The sequence below is a fragment of the Paramormyrops kingsleyae genome, chromosome 16 (assembly GCF_048594095.1).
Source record: "Paramormyrops kingsleyae isolate MSU_618 chromosome 16, PKINGS_0.4, whole genome shotgun sequence".
NCBI lineage: Eukaryota > Metazoa > Chordata > Actinopteri > Osteoglossiformes > Mormyridae > Paramormyrops > Paramormyrops kingsleyae.
In genome coordinates, this window is record NC_132812.1 from 14,620,659 (window position 1) to 14,634,158 (window position 13,500).

The 13,500-nt window shown below is 38.0% G+C and overlaps 1 protein-coding gene across 1 annotated transcript; it reads right to left on the reverse strand.

Moving 5' to 3' along the window:
- Positions 1–2,122: 2,122 nt before the first annotated feature.
- Positions 2,123–4,104, reverse strand: hoxd13a (homeobox D13a). The gene is made up of 2 exons (XM_023801769.1): positions 3,394–4,104; positions 2,123–2,664 (listed from the first exon to the last, which is right to left on the reverse strand). The coding sequence occupies exons 1-2, from the start codon at positions 3,956–3,958 to the stop codon at positions 2,423–2,425; spliced, it is 807 nt and encodes a 268-aa protein (XP_023657537.1). The 5' UTR covers positions 3,959–4,104; the 3' UTR covers positions 2,123–2,422.
- Between the last annotated feature and the right edge of the window lie 9,396 nt (positions 4,105–13,500).

The window sequence follows — 13,500 nt, forward strand, 5'->3', positions numbered from 1 at the left end:
TTCAGCTATAATAATCTATGTCTGTGCTTAGGTATATCGGCATAGGTTCAGTAATTTAAATATTATGGGTTTACTACAACCTAACACAATGACATGAATGAATTGTCAAAAAATGTTTTGTAAAAATATTGCATCCAATCCTTATGCACTTTTGAAATATATACAGATCGCAACATTTCACAAAACTGTTTATGACACAATTAGTAGGCCTAAATAATAGCATACAACAAAATAAGGGGTTGCTTTTTTAATTTTCATTCAGACCAGAGAAATGTGTATCCTTCAAAAAGTCCTGGACAAATTATACAAGTTGATATTATTCATTTATACATGCACAACATAAAATAGGCCTTTAAAACACACACTTGACATTAAATTCAATTCCGTGCTTTCTAAAACCGACTTTAAACACACTTTAGATCGAATCGCATATTAGGCCGATGCAATGTAATATATAACAACAATAAGAACAATTAGAACAACAACAGCAACGACAATCATGATAATATAGGCAGGCAAATGCCATCATACTCCCAAATACTTTGTACTTGTAAATGTAACTCAATGTCGGCTTTTCATGCAGTGAAATATATCATTTGTTAAAACTGGTGTAACGCCCCCATATTCTTTAAAAGGACGGTTAAATAACATATGGAAGATTCCACACCATTCATCCCTATTCCATAAAAATATATACTTTATCTGAAATGTTTATATTAAAAAAAGTTCCGTCTGTTCACTCTTACTGTATATGAATAATCCACACTCTTCGACTTCATTTACAAAAATACAAAATAGTTACGAATCGGTTAAGTGGTAACAGAATTGAATTGCTGCCAGTTTAGAGATCTAAGTGTATATACCTACGACAGCTGAGGCAAAACAGAGGAAACAGCATATCCAGGGGCTGCTGAACGGAGAAGAAACGCAAGCGCGGTCATAGATATACAATGGGCCATATTGGCCGGCAGCCTTTGAGGCGATGCGCTAGGGCCTCACTGCGCATGGACGGATTCCCTGTGGCCATCTCGTTGCCGAAATACAGAGAGAATGTAATCATTAAAAATGCAATTTCATTTGGCCACATTAAATCCTCCTCACAAAACATAGTGATATGTAGCCTTTTCAATGAACCACGTGTGAAAAACACTGCTTCCGAATCATGCCGTTTTATATCTCATCCAGCAGATGGCGAAGCAGTCCCATGGATCGCAGACTCTTCGTTATGCACGAGCTTCACTGCCGTCAAGGTCAAAGACTCTAATTTCATGTCAAGGTCAACGGTAAAAATCAAATTCAGAAAACGTCCATCCATCATCCATCTTCGAACCAAAGCAAGCTTTGAGAATAATAATAATAATAATAATAATAATAATAATAATCATCATCGTAAAATATTAAGTAGTAAGTAAATTTCAATTACAATAATTGAATGTACTATTGCGTATAAGAATTTTTAATAGGTCTGTACATAAACTAAAATGTTGCATGACTTAAATATTTTCTAAATGTTTTATAACCTAGTAATTTTATACATATAAAGAAAAACTTGTTGGGAAAGCAAACAAAAATCAAATTAGCGCGATATTCATGTTTTTTGTCTTTTAAGTAATTCACAGTGAAAGTTGTGTCGGAGAATGTCACAGACCATTTTCTTGTTTCCATAATCATTTAGTAAATTATTTACATGACAACGAAAACACAATACACAATAAGGCATAAATGCACGTGAATTCGATTCCTTTTGGATAAAGGAACCATTCGTTTTCGATGAGAGGATATATAAAATATGTTTAGGCTTCCCTCTAAAATGTATATCTGGGTGACCGAATTCTGTAAACTATACACCGCCATCAGTCACATATAGGCCTATTCCATCTGTAATATTTATTTTCAAATAACTATTAATAACAAGTTAATTTTAAAAATAAACTGGTTAAACGTTTTGCTTTCTTAGCTAAATAAGCCAAATATAATTTTATTGCTTTATTTGTAGCTCTATGTAAATGTTCCCAGCGACATTTGTCTAGAAAATCTTCTGAAAGATAGACTAATCTATAAATGCTGCCAACAAAACAAGAAAATATAATTTAATTTCATTTAAAAAATAGACAAATAAAGGTAATTATGACGTACTTTATTAAAAACCTGAACTGAAAAGAAAATCAAATACGCGATACATCTCACATCAGCGTAAGATATCCAAAGTGTCATCTTAGTGGCAAGCATTCAATGTCTAAAGCCATTTTATTTAAAAAAATTTTCAGCGTATTAACCACGAGCACAAAAGTCAGGAAAAAAAGAAAAAACAGAAATACGCATGAAATTAAAGTTTTCAATGGAAGAATTGCACATATTCACTCGATTATTTGCCGTTCACACAACGTCGTCCCAAACATTCATTGAAATTCAGCAGTAGAATTCACGTTGATTTCCTAAGCAACCTTTTCTCTTTGACTCTACGATTCTGAAACCAAATGACGACTTGCCTCTCCGATAGATTGGTTGAAAATGCAATCCGTTGCCTTTTATCTTTGGTAATAAACTTGCTAGTTGTATACTCTTTTTCAAGTTCCCTGAGCTGCAGCTTTGTATAAGGCACCCGTTTCTTCTTCCCACGCCGTAATACACTGTTGACATCTGGCTGGCTTAGAGCTGTTCCCCCTTGAAACAAATAGAGAAAAATACGTCTAAAATGAATGGCAAGGCCCGGAAGGAAAACACGTTAAATGGATACATTTAGAACCCATCTATGTATTACTTTACATTTCGCCAGTATTAATGTAGGCCTATTGTCATGTGTTAGTTATTTAGTACTTACGCATCTGAGTAAATTTCCTACCGGTGTCAATGTGGACACTTAAGTTAATTCTATAATAGCGATAATGCGTTAATACTATTTCACGAAAATTTGATATTTTGTCCATAATCACTGACGATAACAGAATCATACATGCACGCGCGACAGCTTTCACCAGTAAATTATAATTATGGTTTTATTTGGACTTATGCTGTGGTACAACATCAACACTTTCCTTTAGATACATGCACTGGGGTTTAGCAATACAGACCTAAAATCAAACCTTCGTGGAACTTCCCTGCCCAAATGCCATAAATAACTGAATTATACATACTGCTAGAATTTGGCAACTTGGCCAGAATTGGGCAATGCTTCACGCTTTTCTAACCCACACTGTCATGTTTCCCATCCGAAAATATACTGTTTGAAGAGTGTAAGCGGAAACGAATACCTTTTTGGCCAAGTTTAATGTTTTTTTTTCTCCAGATATACGGCAAAAAATGTATGTGTATATTATCGGAAAGAATGTTTAAAATGTATATGTAGTTGAGGAGATAGTTCCCCCCTGATAATAATAATAATAAGTATTATACCTGCAACGTAAGATTTCCACACATGCGGGTTCTCGGTCTGATTTTTTATGAAAGACACCGGTCTGCTCCAGTTACTTGACCAATTCCACTGACAGCCAATGTTAATATCGCGCCCAGATGATCCAGAAGCAGGTACATCGACATATCCTGGAATCCGTGGGGAAGAACCTGTGAAGTCTTGGAAAATACCGTACTCTTTGGTCCTTAATGGTAGTTCGTTGCAGTGCATCTGTCTTGCGACACGTGAAGTATCCGTAAGCGTTTCCTTTAAATGTTCATTTAAAGGTTGCTTAATTATGTCCTGCTGGAATCCAGTACTATATTGTATTTTGAAACTGTAATGACTGTTTCCAAAACAACAACCGAAACTAGCTGGTGAAGTGGTGGAGGCTGAAGAGCACGGACCCTGACCATATAGGTTAGTAGATTCTGGGTTGATAGACGTAGATCTCTCCGCTGTTGAGTATGACCCTAACCCAAAAAAAGAACGGCCTGAACATGTCGGAAAGGACGGACAGTAGCCTCTTCCCTGGACCGAAGGGATATCCAGCCCCAACCCCGCCATTTCCACCTTATGATTTTTTCCAAAGCATTATAATAGGCCAAACTGATTAGAAATGAATATGATCATGACTATTCTGTAAATTTATTAAAGCGAACGACGGCTGAAGACATAACCTTCTGCTGTTTTTGTTCCATGTTTACTTTACAGATTACTCGTTTACCGGTTGGTTAGTTGTGATCACGTGATATGCAAATATGTTGAAATTTAGTAACACATTCCAATTTATCTTTTCGCCATAGAAATTCATCGTTTGGACTTATGTATAAAGCAGTTGGTAGTAAATATCGAACAAATAAAATGTGAATAATGAATATATCTGAGATAGTAAATTAAATTTAAATACATCATTTTAAACCATAATCGTTAGGACATGACAGTGAACTTGAAAAAAATACCCTTTAATCCTTTTTAGGCAGAATGGTGCCATTTAATTTTTAAGTTAACCGGTATTGTATGCCAAGTGTTCCTATTTCTGAACTGCCAATGAAATTTTGAAAGGAGAACTATATCGCCTTTACGAAAAATAAGGCTAATGTGCAATAGCCTGTTCACTCCGATGAAATTAGTCAGGTCTGCCGCGTTAGGTTTAGAACAGCAAACTTGGCATTCTGGTTGGCTAACACATATGGAATCGTCATTTATTTATAACCTGTTGAATCGCTTTAGAAAACAGAAACGGAAACGTAAACTGAGATTATTATTAGACCCTGCACAATAAAAATACAACCGAAATAGTAAGCTAAGGATTCAATAATAACTGGAGAACAACTGAACACTAATATGAATCGCAGTATAAATTATCGTTAGAATAACAATTAGTTAAATGACACGATCAAAAACTACTTTTGTTTTTAAATCGGGTCTAGTTGTTCTGAAACATTATAGCTGAATGACAGATTAATGTGATACTATATTAAAGCTGAATCATCATGATATTTTCTCCTTGTATCACCTTGCTGTGCAGACTGAAGTGAAAATATTTGGGGCATACATTCATTCATTTGGCCGGCACCTCACAAAAATACATTAACAATGATTATATGTGTGGAATTGACGGTAATAACAGAAAATTCTTCACATATTTTATTGTACAGTTTATAAAACGCATTTGTTAAAAAAATATTAGTCCCTTTAACTGAAACCACATTTAGACCCACATATATAGCAAGCCTGAGACTAAACAGAGAGACTAATGTATTCAGTTTATTTAAGAGAAAACGTACATGATCCTCCTCAGTCCGTAATTATTAAACCTGGCATTTGCATAGTCTTCAAAATGGTAAAAACTTCATGTAAATTCGGGGTGTAATTACTGTCAAGAAATATAACTCTAAAAATGTACTTCCTTTATTTAAACCTTATTAAAGTGATACATACAGTGGGGTCTTCCATAGTGTTGTCAACTAGTTTTCAGGCGAAGTTGCTACTGGCAGGTCGATTTGTTGCCAAAAGTTGCTAAATGGCATTGTGACGTCATTGTGCTACGTGGACAACAGCACATTATTGAACAATTAGCTTACATTTTATTTCTTATTAACTAATAAAAGTTAGTTAATATGCTACCTAACTGGGGTGGCTTTCCTGACAGATTTGTAACAATAAGTGGTTCGTTATATCTAGCCCTTAATATCAATCGTTAATTAGCGAGTGTTTTTCGAATCCATTCATAATTAAAATACTTCGTTATCTCGTTCGTAGATTTATGAGTGCGCCGACCCACTCGCTATTTTGCTATTTGTACGTGGTTCTTTATTAGAACTTTCGCTTGTGTCCTGCCACAGAGACACAGAAATCACAAAACACACTTACTCTTGAATTATGTTGGTGATGATGTATTAATTATAAGAAGTCAATGCTGCAATATAAAACTATAATGTAAGCTATAAAAGCGCAAAAGGAATTCGCCGTTTTAACACTTGTATACTATTTCAGTACATTACAGGGTCGTGCACCATTCAAAATTGAACTGAAAATTACCTTGAATTCAAATTCAGTTAAAAACATTAGTTAAAACCTGGTTGCAAAATTGCAATTTGAACTTGAATATAAGGAAGTTGAATTAAAACGGAGTTGAATTCTCATAAATTTACATCGTGTAGGTGCAGTTGTAACAATACAGCTTAATATTTGAATACGAATTACACAGCATTTTAACATAAGCAGCATATATTAATATCCCCCCACTATCACGAAAATGTATGTTATTTCGAGTACCTGGCTGAAAAGTCTGGGAATCATTTTTATCTTATAATTATGCAAATATGAAGTACACTTTAGTTACTTGCACATATAAAAGATCAATTTCAACATCTACCATCTAGAAAGTAAATCTATTATATATATATTTATATTTTGCTATATTATATTCTTGTGTTACGTTATTAGATTGAATTTCTTTTAAATAAAATTAATTAAATTCTTCTTCCTGACATTCAAATTCAAATTCCAATTCAACATCCTACAAGGTGAGGAAATTGATGAATGGAATGGGGCACAACCTTGATACAGAATGAGCTAACAAATCGAACTTGCTATGTGTTCTGTCACATCCTATGAAGTGGGAAGGTAAACCATCCTTCATGGTCAGCAATGACAGAGAACTGTGCAACTCAACCAAAGACGGCATTTCAGACAGCATTGTCCAGGAAGTCATTTTGCTGGTCTAAATGCTGTTTTGTGGGCAGACATGAACCCCTTGGACCATCTCAGTAATGAACAATTCATAGCGAAATACAGGCTGACCTGGGGTGACATAATGAGTGTCCTTGGTCTGAATGGTGCAGATTAAAGTGAAACACACCAATTTTGCCCTCAGTCCACTATGCAGCTTCTGACAGCTCTCTCTTTCTATGCCATTGGTGGATACTTGCAGACCGTTGGTGATGCACATGGCCTCAGAAAGGCTGCTTTGTCTAGATCTGTGTATGCGTTTATCAAATTTCAACCATGGGTATAACTATATACAGTGCCCTCCACAATTATTGGCACTCTTTGTAAACATTTTTGGAAAGGGTTAGAAAAAATCCATCTCACGCTGAAAAGCCATATCCAATATCCAAACTTTCATTGAAATAAATTTAATCAAATAAAAACAAATCCATCATCAAGAAATAATTATTTTCAAAAAAACACATGAACAACAATTATTAGCAGCCCTGGAAATTATAGTGAACACAATGTAACTGAAGCATGTTTTCCTTAAGAATTGTACATCTTTGAGTTGATTAGAGTGTGTAGGGACATTCAAGCTGTAATCCATGACTTCCTGATTAACTGGGGTACAAACAGGAGGTGACACAGAGGCCAAATTCCTTTAGTCATCCATCAACATGTTAAAGATAAGAGAACACACAGACCAAATGAAGGAGAAGTGTACTGAACTTCATAAGTCAGGGAATGGGTATGAAAAATAGCTACCCACCTGAAAATGCCAATTTCTACTGCTAGGGCAATAATAAAAAATGTGCACATCAACCTGATTAAATTTATTTCAGTGAAAGACTGGATTTTCCTAATTTTTTCAGTGTGACATGAAGCTGCTTCACCAAAAGGTGGATTGTTTTTCTAACCCTTTATACAAATCTTCATGAGGGGTGCCAGTAACTATGGAGGACACTGTTCCAGATGGAGGTGGTACCATGTATGACACTACAATTGGTTTTCACGCCATGGCAGGCATTGTAGGTGCAGTTGATGGAGCGCTCAACCCTAGTCATACCTGCAGCTTCTCGAATCCCATCTGCAGCTGTCAAATAGGGTTCATGTCACTAGGCCTAAAGGTCCAGGTGATATGCAACCATCAAGGACATATACCTGCTAACTCCAGTGTTGAACCCCCAAACAGTGGGTGAGGAGAGGAGTAACACCTCACACCAAAGAACACAGACTGCCATAGAGGGCGCTTTGGGCATGTGGGTGATGCGATTCTGGTGCCTACACCAGTCCTTGGGAGCTCTAAGGTTTCCCCCCAAACAAGGCTGCGCTGTTATTGTTGTGTTATATCCTGCACAACATTGCAGTAATTTTTTTATTCAAATATATTTTTGACCACCTACTCAATAAGTTGTTTTGATAAGTTGTACTTCCTTTCCCTATTGCTGCTTGCTGATATTCTTTTTTACAAGGCAGAAAATCACATTTTGAGCCCATTTATATATGTTTAACAAATAGGCTAATTTTACCCTTAATTTTGGTTGCTTCGTGTGTGTTTTATTGATTTTCTAATTACATTTTTTATATATTTTGCATTGTATAATTTTTACATTTTGCATGTGTATGAGGTGACAACTATATATAACATATATTTCACCATTTTAAATATGTGTAGGTGTTTTTAACAGTGTGTTTTTCGTATCTGGAAGCTGGGGAGGAGCTAACAAAGTACTACTTAAAGTTTGTTTGTTATTTCTGGAATAACGAAGGGTTTAGGGAAACACACGCGAATCTCGTTCTTTTATCTTCGTCGTTTGTTAGCTTCGCCCGGGTTCTCAGAAGCTTGTTTAACGGTACGTCATTCGTAAGTTATATCTTTAAACACATAACTTACGAATGACGTATCATTAAGAATATTCGGGAAACTCACCCGTGGTCCCCAAAATGTCCTTAGTTAAGTATGTCTAACGTAAGATATTCTTTCGTAAGGTTGGCCTGAGCCAATCTTGGGTGGCTTTGTAACAATAATTAGTTCGTTATCTAGTACTTAAGATCAATCGTTACTTAACACGCGTTTCCCGAAACCTTTCGTAACTAAAGTAGTTCGTTATCTCTTTCGTAGATTTACACACTCGTTATTTTCTATATGTCGTTCTTTACTTGGACTTTTGCCTGCTGTCCTGTCACAGATATCGGCCAAAATAGATGACAAAAACACACTGACAATCTTTTTTGGACAACGTCATAATGCTGATGATATAATAAGAGGTCAATACTGCAATATAAAACTATAATGTCGACTATAAATTAGCACAAATGGAACTCGTTGTTGTAACACTTGCGTGCCATTTGGGTACATAACTGGGTTGTTATTCAGAAGTGACTTGAGAATGACCTTGAATAACAAATTCAATTCATAAATCAGTTGAAAAGACGGTACAGAATGACTATTAAACCTTGAATATAAGAAAGTAGAATTAAAATGAATTGATTTCACAAAAATTCATATACACAGTGCAAGTGCAGCATTAACAATACAGCTTAATATTTCAATTTGAATTACCCAGCATGTTAACATAAACAGTTTACGCTGAATCCCGCCCATACCCCCATCACGTGATCACAAATATTTACCGCAGTAAAAAGTACCCGTCGGCCATGCCCCCCCTTTTCCAGGACCTGCCTGAAAAGTCCGTGCATGTCACTGCTATTCATAATAAATACCACACTTAAAGTGTCGTCTATAGAATAAACTGTGATTTTCTGTTCCATGGTGAAAGAGCGCTTCATACAGTCATAAACGTAATGCTATCACAGCCCTAACCATCTGACAACCCCCAGGAAAAGCTACTGCATGCATGCAGACTCCACACAAACAGTAACACACATAAACAGTTAAATATAAAACAGCTATAAAAATGTGCCCATGGAAAAGGACTTTTTTTATTGTTAGAATAGGCTGAAACAATTAAGCAATTATTGTCTTACAATCATACAAATATAATGTTCACTCAGTAGTACTTACATGAGGTCAATATATGCATCTGTCATGTTGGAAGTAAATCTGCTTAGTAATTATTTATGCTTTGCTAGATTAAATGACATTCATGTGTTGTATGATTGCATTGAATTAAAATCTTTTTACTGTCATTTCAACATCTTACAAAATGATATATTCAAAATTCAAATCATAAATTCTGAACAACCCTGGTAGGCTACATAATGAGCTAACCAAACAATCTTGCTATGTGTTCAGTCACATCTTTAGAATTGGGAAGGCGAATCACCCCTCACAACCAGCAATGGCAGAGAGCTCTGCGAGTTAACAGAAGACGACGCTTGAGACAACACCATCCAGCTGCTTTTGCTGGTGATCATGAACCCCTTGGACCATCTCTGTACTGAACAATGCATAGAGAAATACAGGCTGACCTGGGGTGAAATAATGAGCCTCCTTGTTCTGGTGCAGAATAAATTGAAAAGAGGAACACACTGGAATCTTGCCCTCAGTGCACCGTGCAGCTTCTAACAGCTCTCTGCTTCTATGCCACAGGTGGATTCTTACAGACCATATGTGAGGCACATGGCCTCAGCAAGGCTGCTGTGTCCTGCACCTGTGCATGCATGCATTGATCACATTTCTGTTGCACCTACATACAATGTCCAGCAGGAGGGGATGCCCTGCATGACACTAAAATTGGTTTTCATGCCATTGCAGGCATACCTGGCCTTGTAGGTGCAGTGGATGGACGCTCAACCCAATTCATGTTTGCCATCCCTTGAATCCCACCTGCACCTGTTGAAAACAGTTTTTGGCACTAGGCCTAAATGTCCAGGTGACATGCAACCATCAAGGATGTTTTTACAGACACATGACGGTTATATTTGGTCCAGCTTTGGAGTGAGTCAGATGGCAAAGGATGGTGTGTTTGCTGGTGGCTGGTTATTGCGAGACTGCAGGTATCCTCTTAGCGAATGCCTGCTGATTCTTGTGTTGAGTTCCCAAACCGTGGCTGAGGAGAGGAGTAACCCCACACACCAAAGAACACAGACTGCTGCAGAGGGTTTTTGGGCATGTAAGAGATGTGGTTCCGGTGCCTACAATCTCAGAAAAAAGGGTAAAAATTTGTACCTTTTCTTGTCACTGGGGCTGTACCCTCAAGAGTCTGCCAATTGTACCCTTAGCTGCAGGCAATTGTACCTTTAAAGGTACAGAAATGTAGTAATTATTTTATTAAAATACATGATTTGTATATGATATATAATCTTGACCTCAGTAAGTTGTTTTACGGCTTCTTCTGACGAGTATTACTTCCTTTTCCTATTGTTGCATTTTAATTACAAGGAAGTAACATCACATTTCATAATGAATTCATAATGAAAGATAAGGAACCCCCTGCTGCTTATGTATTTTCTTATTTATTTTTGAAGGTGGATGGCTCCCTCTATTGTTTTTTTTTTTTTTTCAAGATTCAAGATCTTTATTTGTCACATGCGTAGTCATACAAGTACAACACACAGTGAAATGTACCCTGAGCCGCTCCTTGACTGTGCAAACATTAACAAAAGTAAAAAAATAAGTTAAAAAATAAGTAAAGAAATGAGTGCAATTAAATAAGTATAAATGTATAAATGTAAGGCCAGTGCATAATTTTAAAGTGCATTGTGCTATAATAGCACCGCAATATAAAAACAGTGTGCATATAAAGTCCTGTTTCATTAAGGAATGCTATGAGGGGAGTGGGGGCATGGTCTGATTTAGGACTCGAATGGCCTGAGGATAGAAGCTCCTCTTGAGTCTCTCTGTTTTTGCCCTGATAGTGCGGAACCTTCTGCCTGATTGCAGAAGTTGAAATAGTCCGTTACTGGGATGGGACGAGTCCTTCAATGTTCGGACTGCTCTGGACCAACATCTCTTAATGTAAATGTCCTGCAGGGAAGGTAGGATAGACCTGCAGCAGCGTTCTGCCGCCCGGATCACACTCTGAAGAGCTTTACGGTCCTGAATACAGCTATTTCCATACCAGGATGTGATGTTCTGTGTGAGGATGCTCTCCACAGCGTCTGAATAGAAAGTCCTGAGAATTACTGGAGAGACCCCGAACTTCCTAAGTTGTCGCAGATAGTACAGGCGCTGCCTAGCCCTTTTGGACTGGACCTGAATGTGAGCAGACCATGTCAGGTCAGAGGACATGTGGACACCGAGATATTTGAAGGACAGCACCCTCTCCACTGGAGCTCCGTTGATGTTGAGGGGTTTGTAGACTCGCTGCTGACTCCTTCTGAAGTCCACTACCAGCTCCTTGGTCTTGCAAACGTTCAGCTGGAGGTGGTTGTCCTGACTCCACGATGTCAGGTTCTTCACTTCGTCCATGTAGGCCTCCTCATCGTTGTTGGAGATGAGGCCCAACACCACTGTGTCATCGGCAAACTTCACAATGGTGTTCGAACCATGAGTGGCCACACAGTCAGAAGTGTAGAGGGAGTACTGCAGTGGTGAGAGTACGCACCCCTGTGGCGCCCCAGTATTGGTGGAGACGCTGTCGGAGACACACCTACCCACCCTCACCACCTGAGATCTGCCAGTGAGGAAGTCCAACACCCATGCACACAAACGGCTGCTGAGTCCTAGATCCCTCAGCTTTGTGAACAGTCTACTGGGCATTATTGTGTTGAACGCTGAACTGTAGTCTACAAACAGCAATCTGACATAGTTGCCTTGTTTCTTGTCCTCTATTTGATTTGATTTGGTTCCCTTTATTTCTAGCGCCCCTGGAATGCACACACCTGTCTAATATGCCAAAGTCATTGTATATCGACACTTTGATTCATGAGGTTGATAAGAGTCGACACTGCAGGTTCATTTACATGTAAGTAAATATATTTTTCCCCAAAACACCCTGGAATAATCCTTAGTAGTCAACAGTAAAGCACATTGCACATTCTGTTATGTTGAGGCAGTAACGCAACTTTCGGTTATTGTGCTATCGCTCCTTCCAGTAGCAATGTCCTGCACACATATTGGTGCATGCAGGTGTTTTATAGAACAAATAAAAATAAAATGGTGAGATACTACAATCTGGGGAGGCGGCTTTGTGCACTCAATCAGCGAAAATCATATTTACCGGTCATTTGCTAATTCAGGATTTGGTTTGTTAGTTTTGTATTTTAGGTTATCCCCAGTTCTGATTACTGAAATATTTCGAAGCATTACTGCAGTGCTATATTTATAAAGAACACCACCATCTCTCATGCCACAGTCAAGCAGCTGCTGCGTGGGGGGAATGATCGACTTTCGGTCCATCGATGTCAAGTTGCTTGTCTAAATACTGTTTTGCGGGCAAACAAGATCTTCTTGGACCATCTTAGTAATGAACAAGTCGTAGAGAAATACAGGCTGGCCTGGGGTGAAATAATGAGCCTCCTTGGTCTGGTCTAGCTATTGGAAAAATTAGGGGCTAAGTCAAGTCCCTGAGGCTTGACTTTTTTTTTTTTTGAAGGAAGATTGGCATCTGGGCTAAAATACTCGGGGCTATAATCCCCAGTGATCGGACCTAACAACACCCATGGGGCAGGATAAATTGAAAAGGGAAACCCACTGGTATTTCGCACTCAGTGCACTGTGCAGCTTCTGACAGCTCTCTGCTTCTACGCCACCAGTGGATTCCGGCAGGCCTACAGATGCACATGGCCTCAGCATGGCTGATGTATTCTGCATCTGTGCATGCATTGATCACTTTTCCATTGCAAAGTGCACACAACTACCTACAGTTTCAAGCAGGAGGGGATGCTTTGCATGACACTAAAATGGGTTTGCATGCCAGTACAGGCATATCTACCGTTGTAGGTGCAGTGGATGGGACACTCAACCCTATTCATACTCACAGCAT

What these genes read in the sequence shown, in the direction of transcription:
- hoxd13a (XM_023801769.1), bottom strand. Translation starts at nt 3,958, where the DNA reads ATGGCGGGGTTGGGGCTGGATATCCCTTCGGTCCAGGGAAGAGGCTAC. An exon ending in GTGGAAATCTTACGTTGCAG is followed by an intron (nt 2,665 to 3,393) that starts GTATAATACTTA and finishes ATTTGTTTCAAG; the next exon opens with GGGGAACAGCTCTAAGCCAG.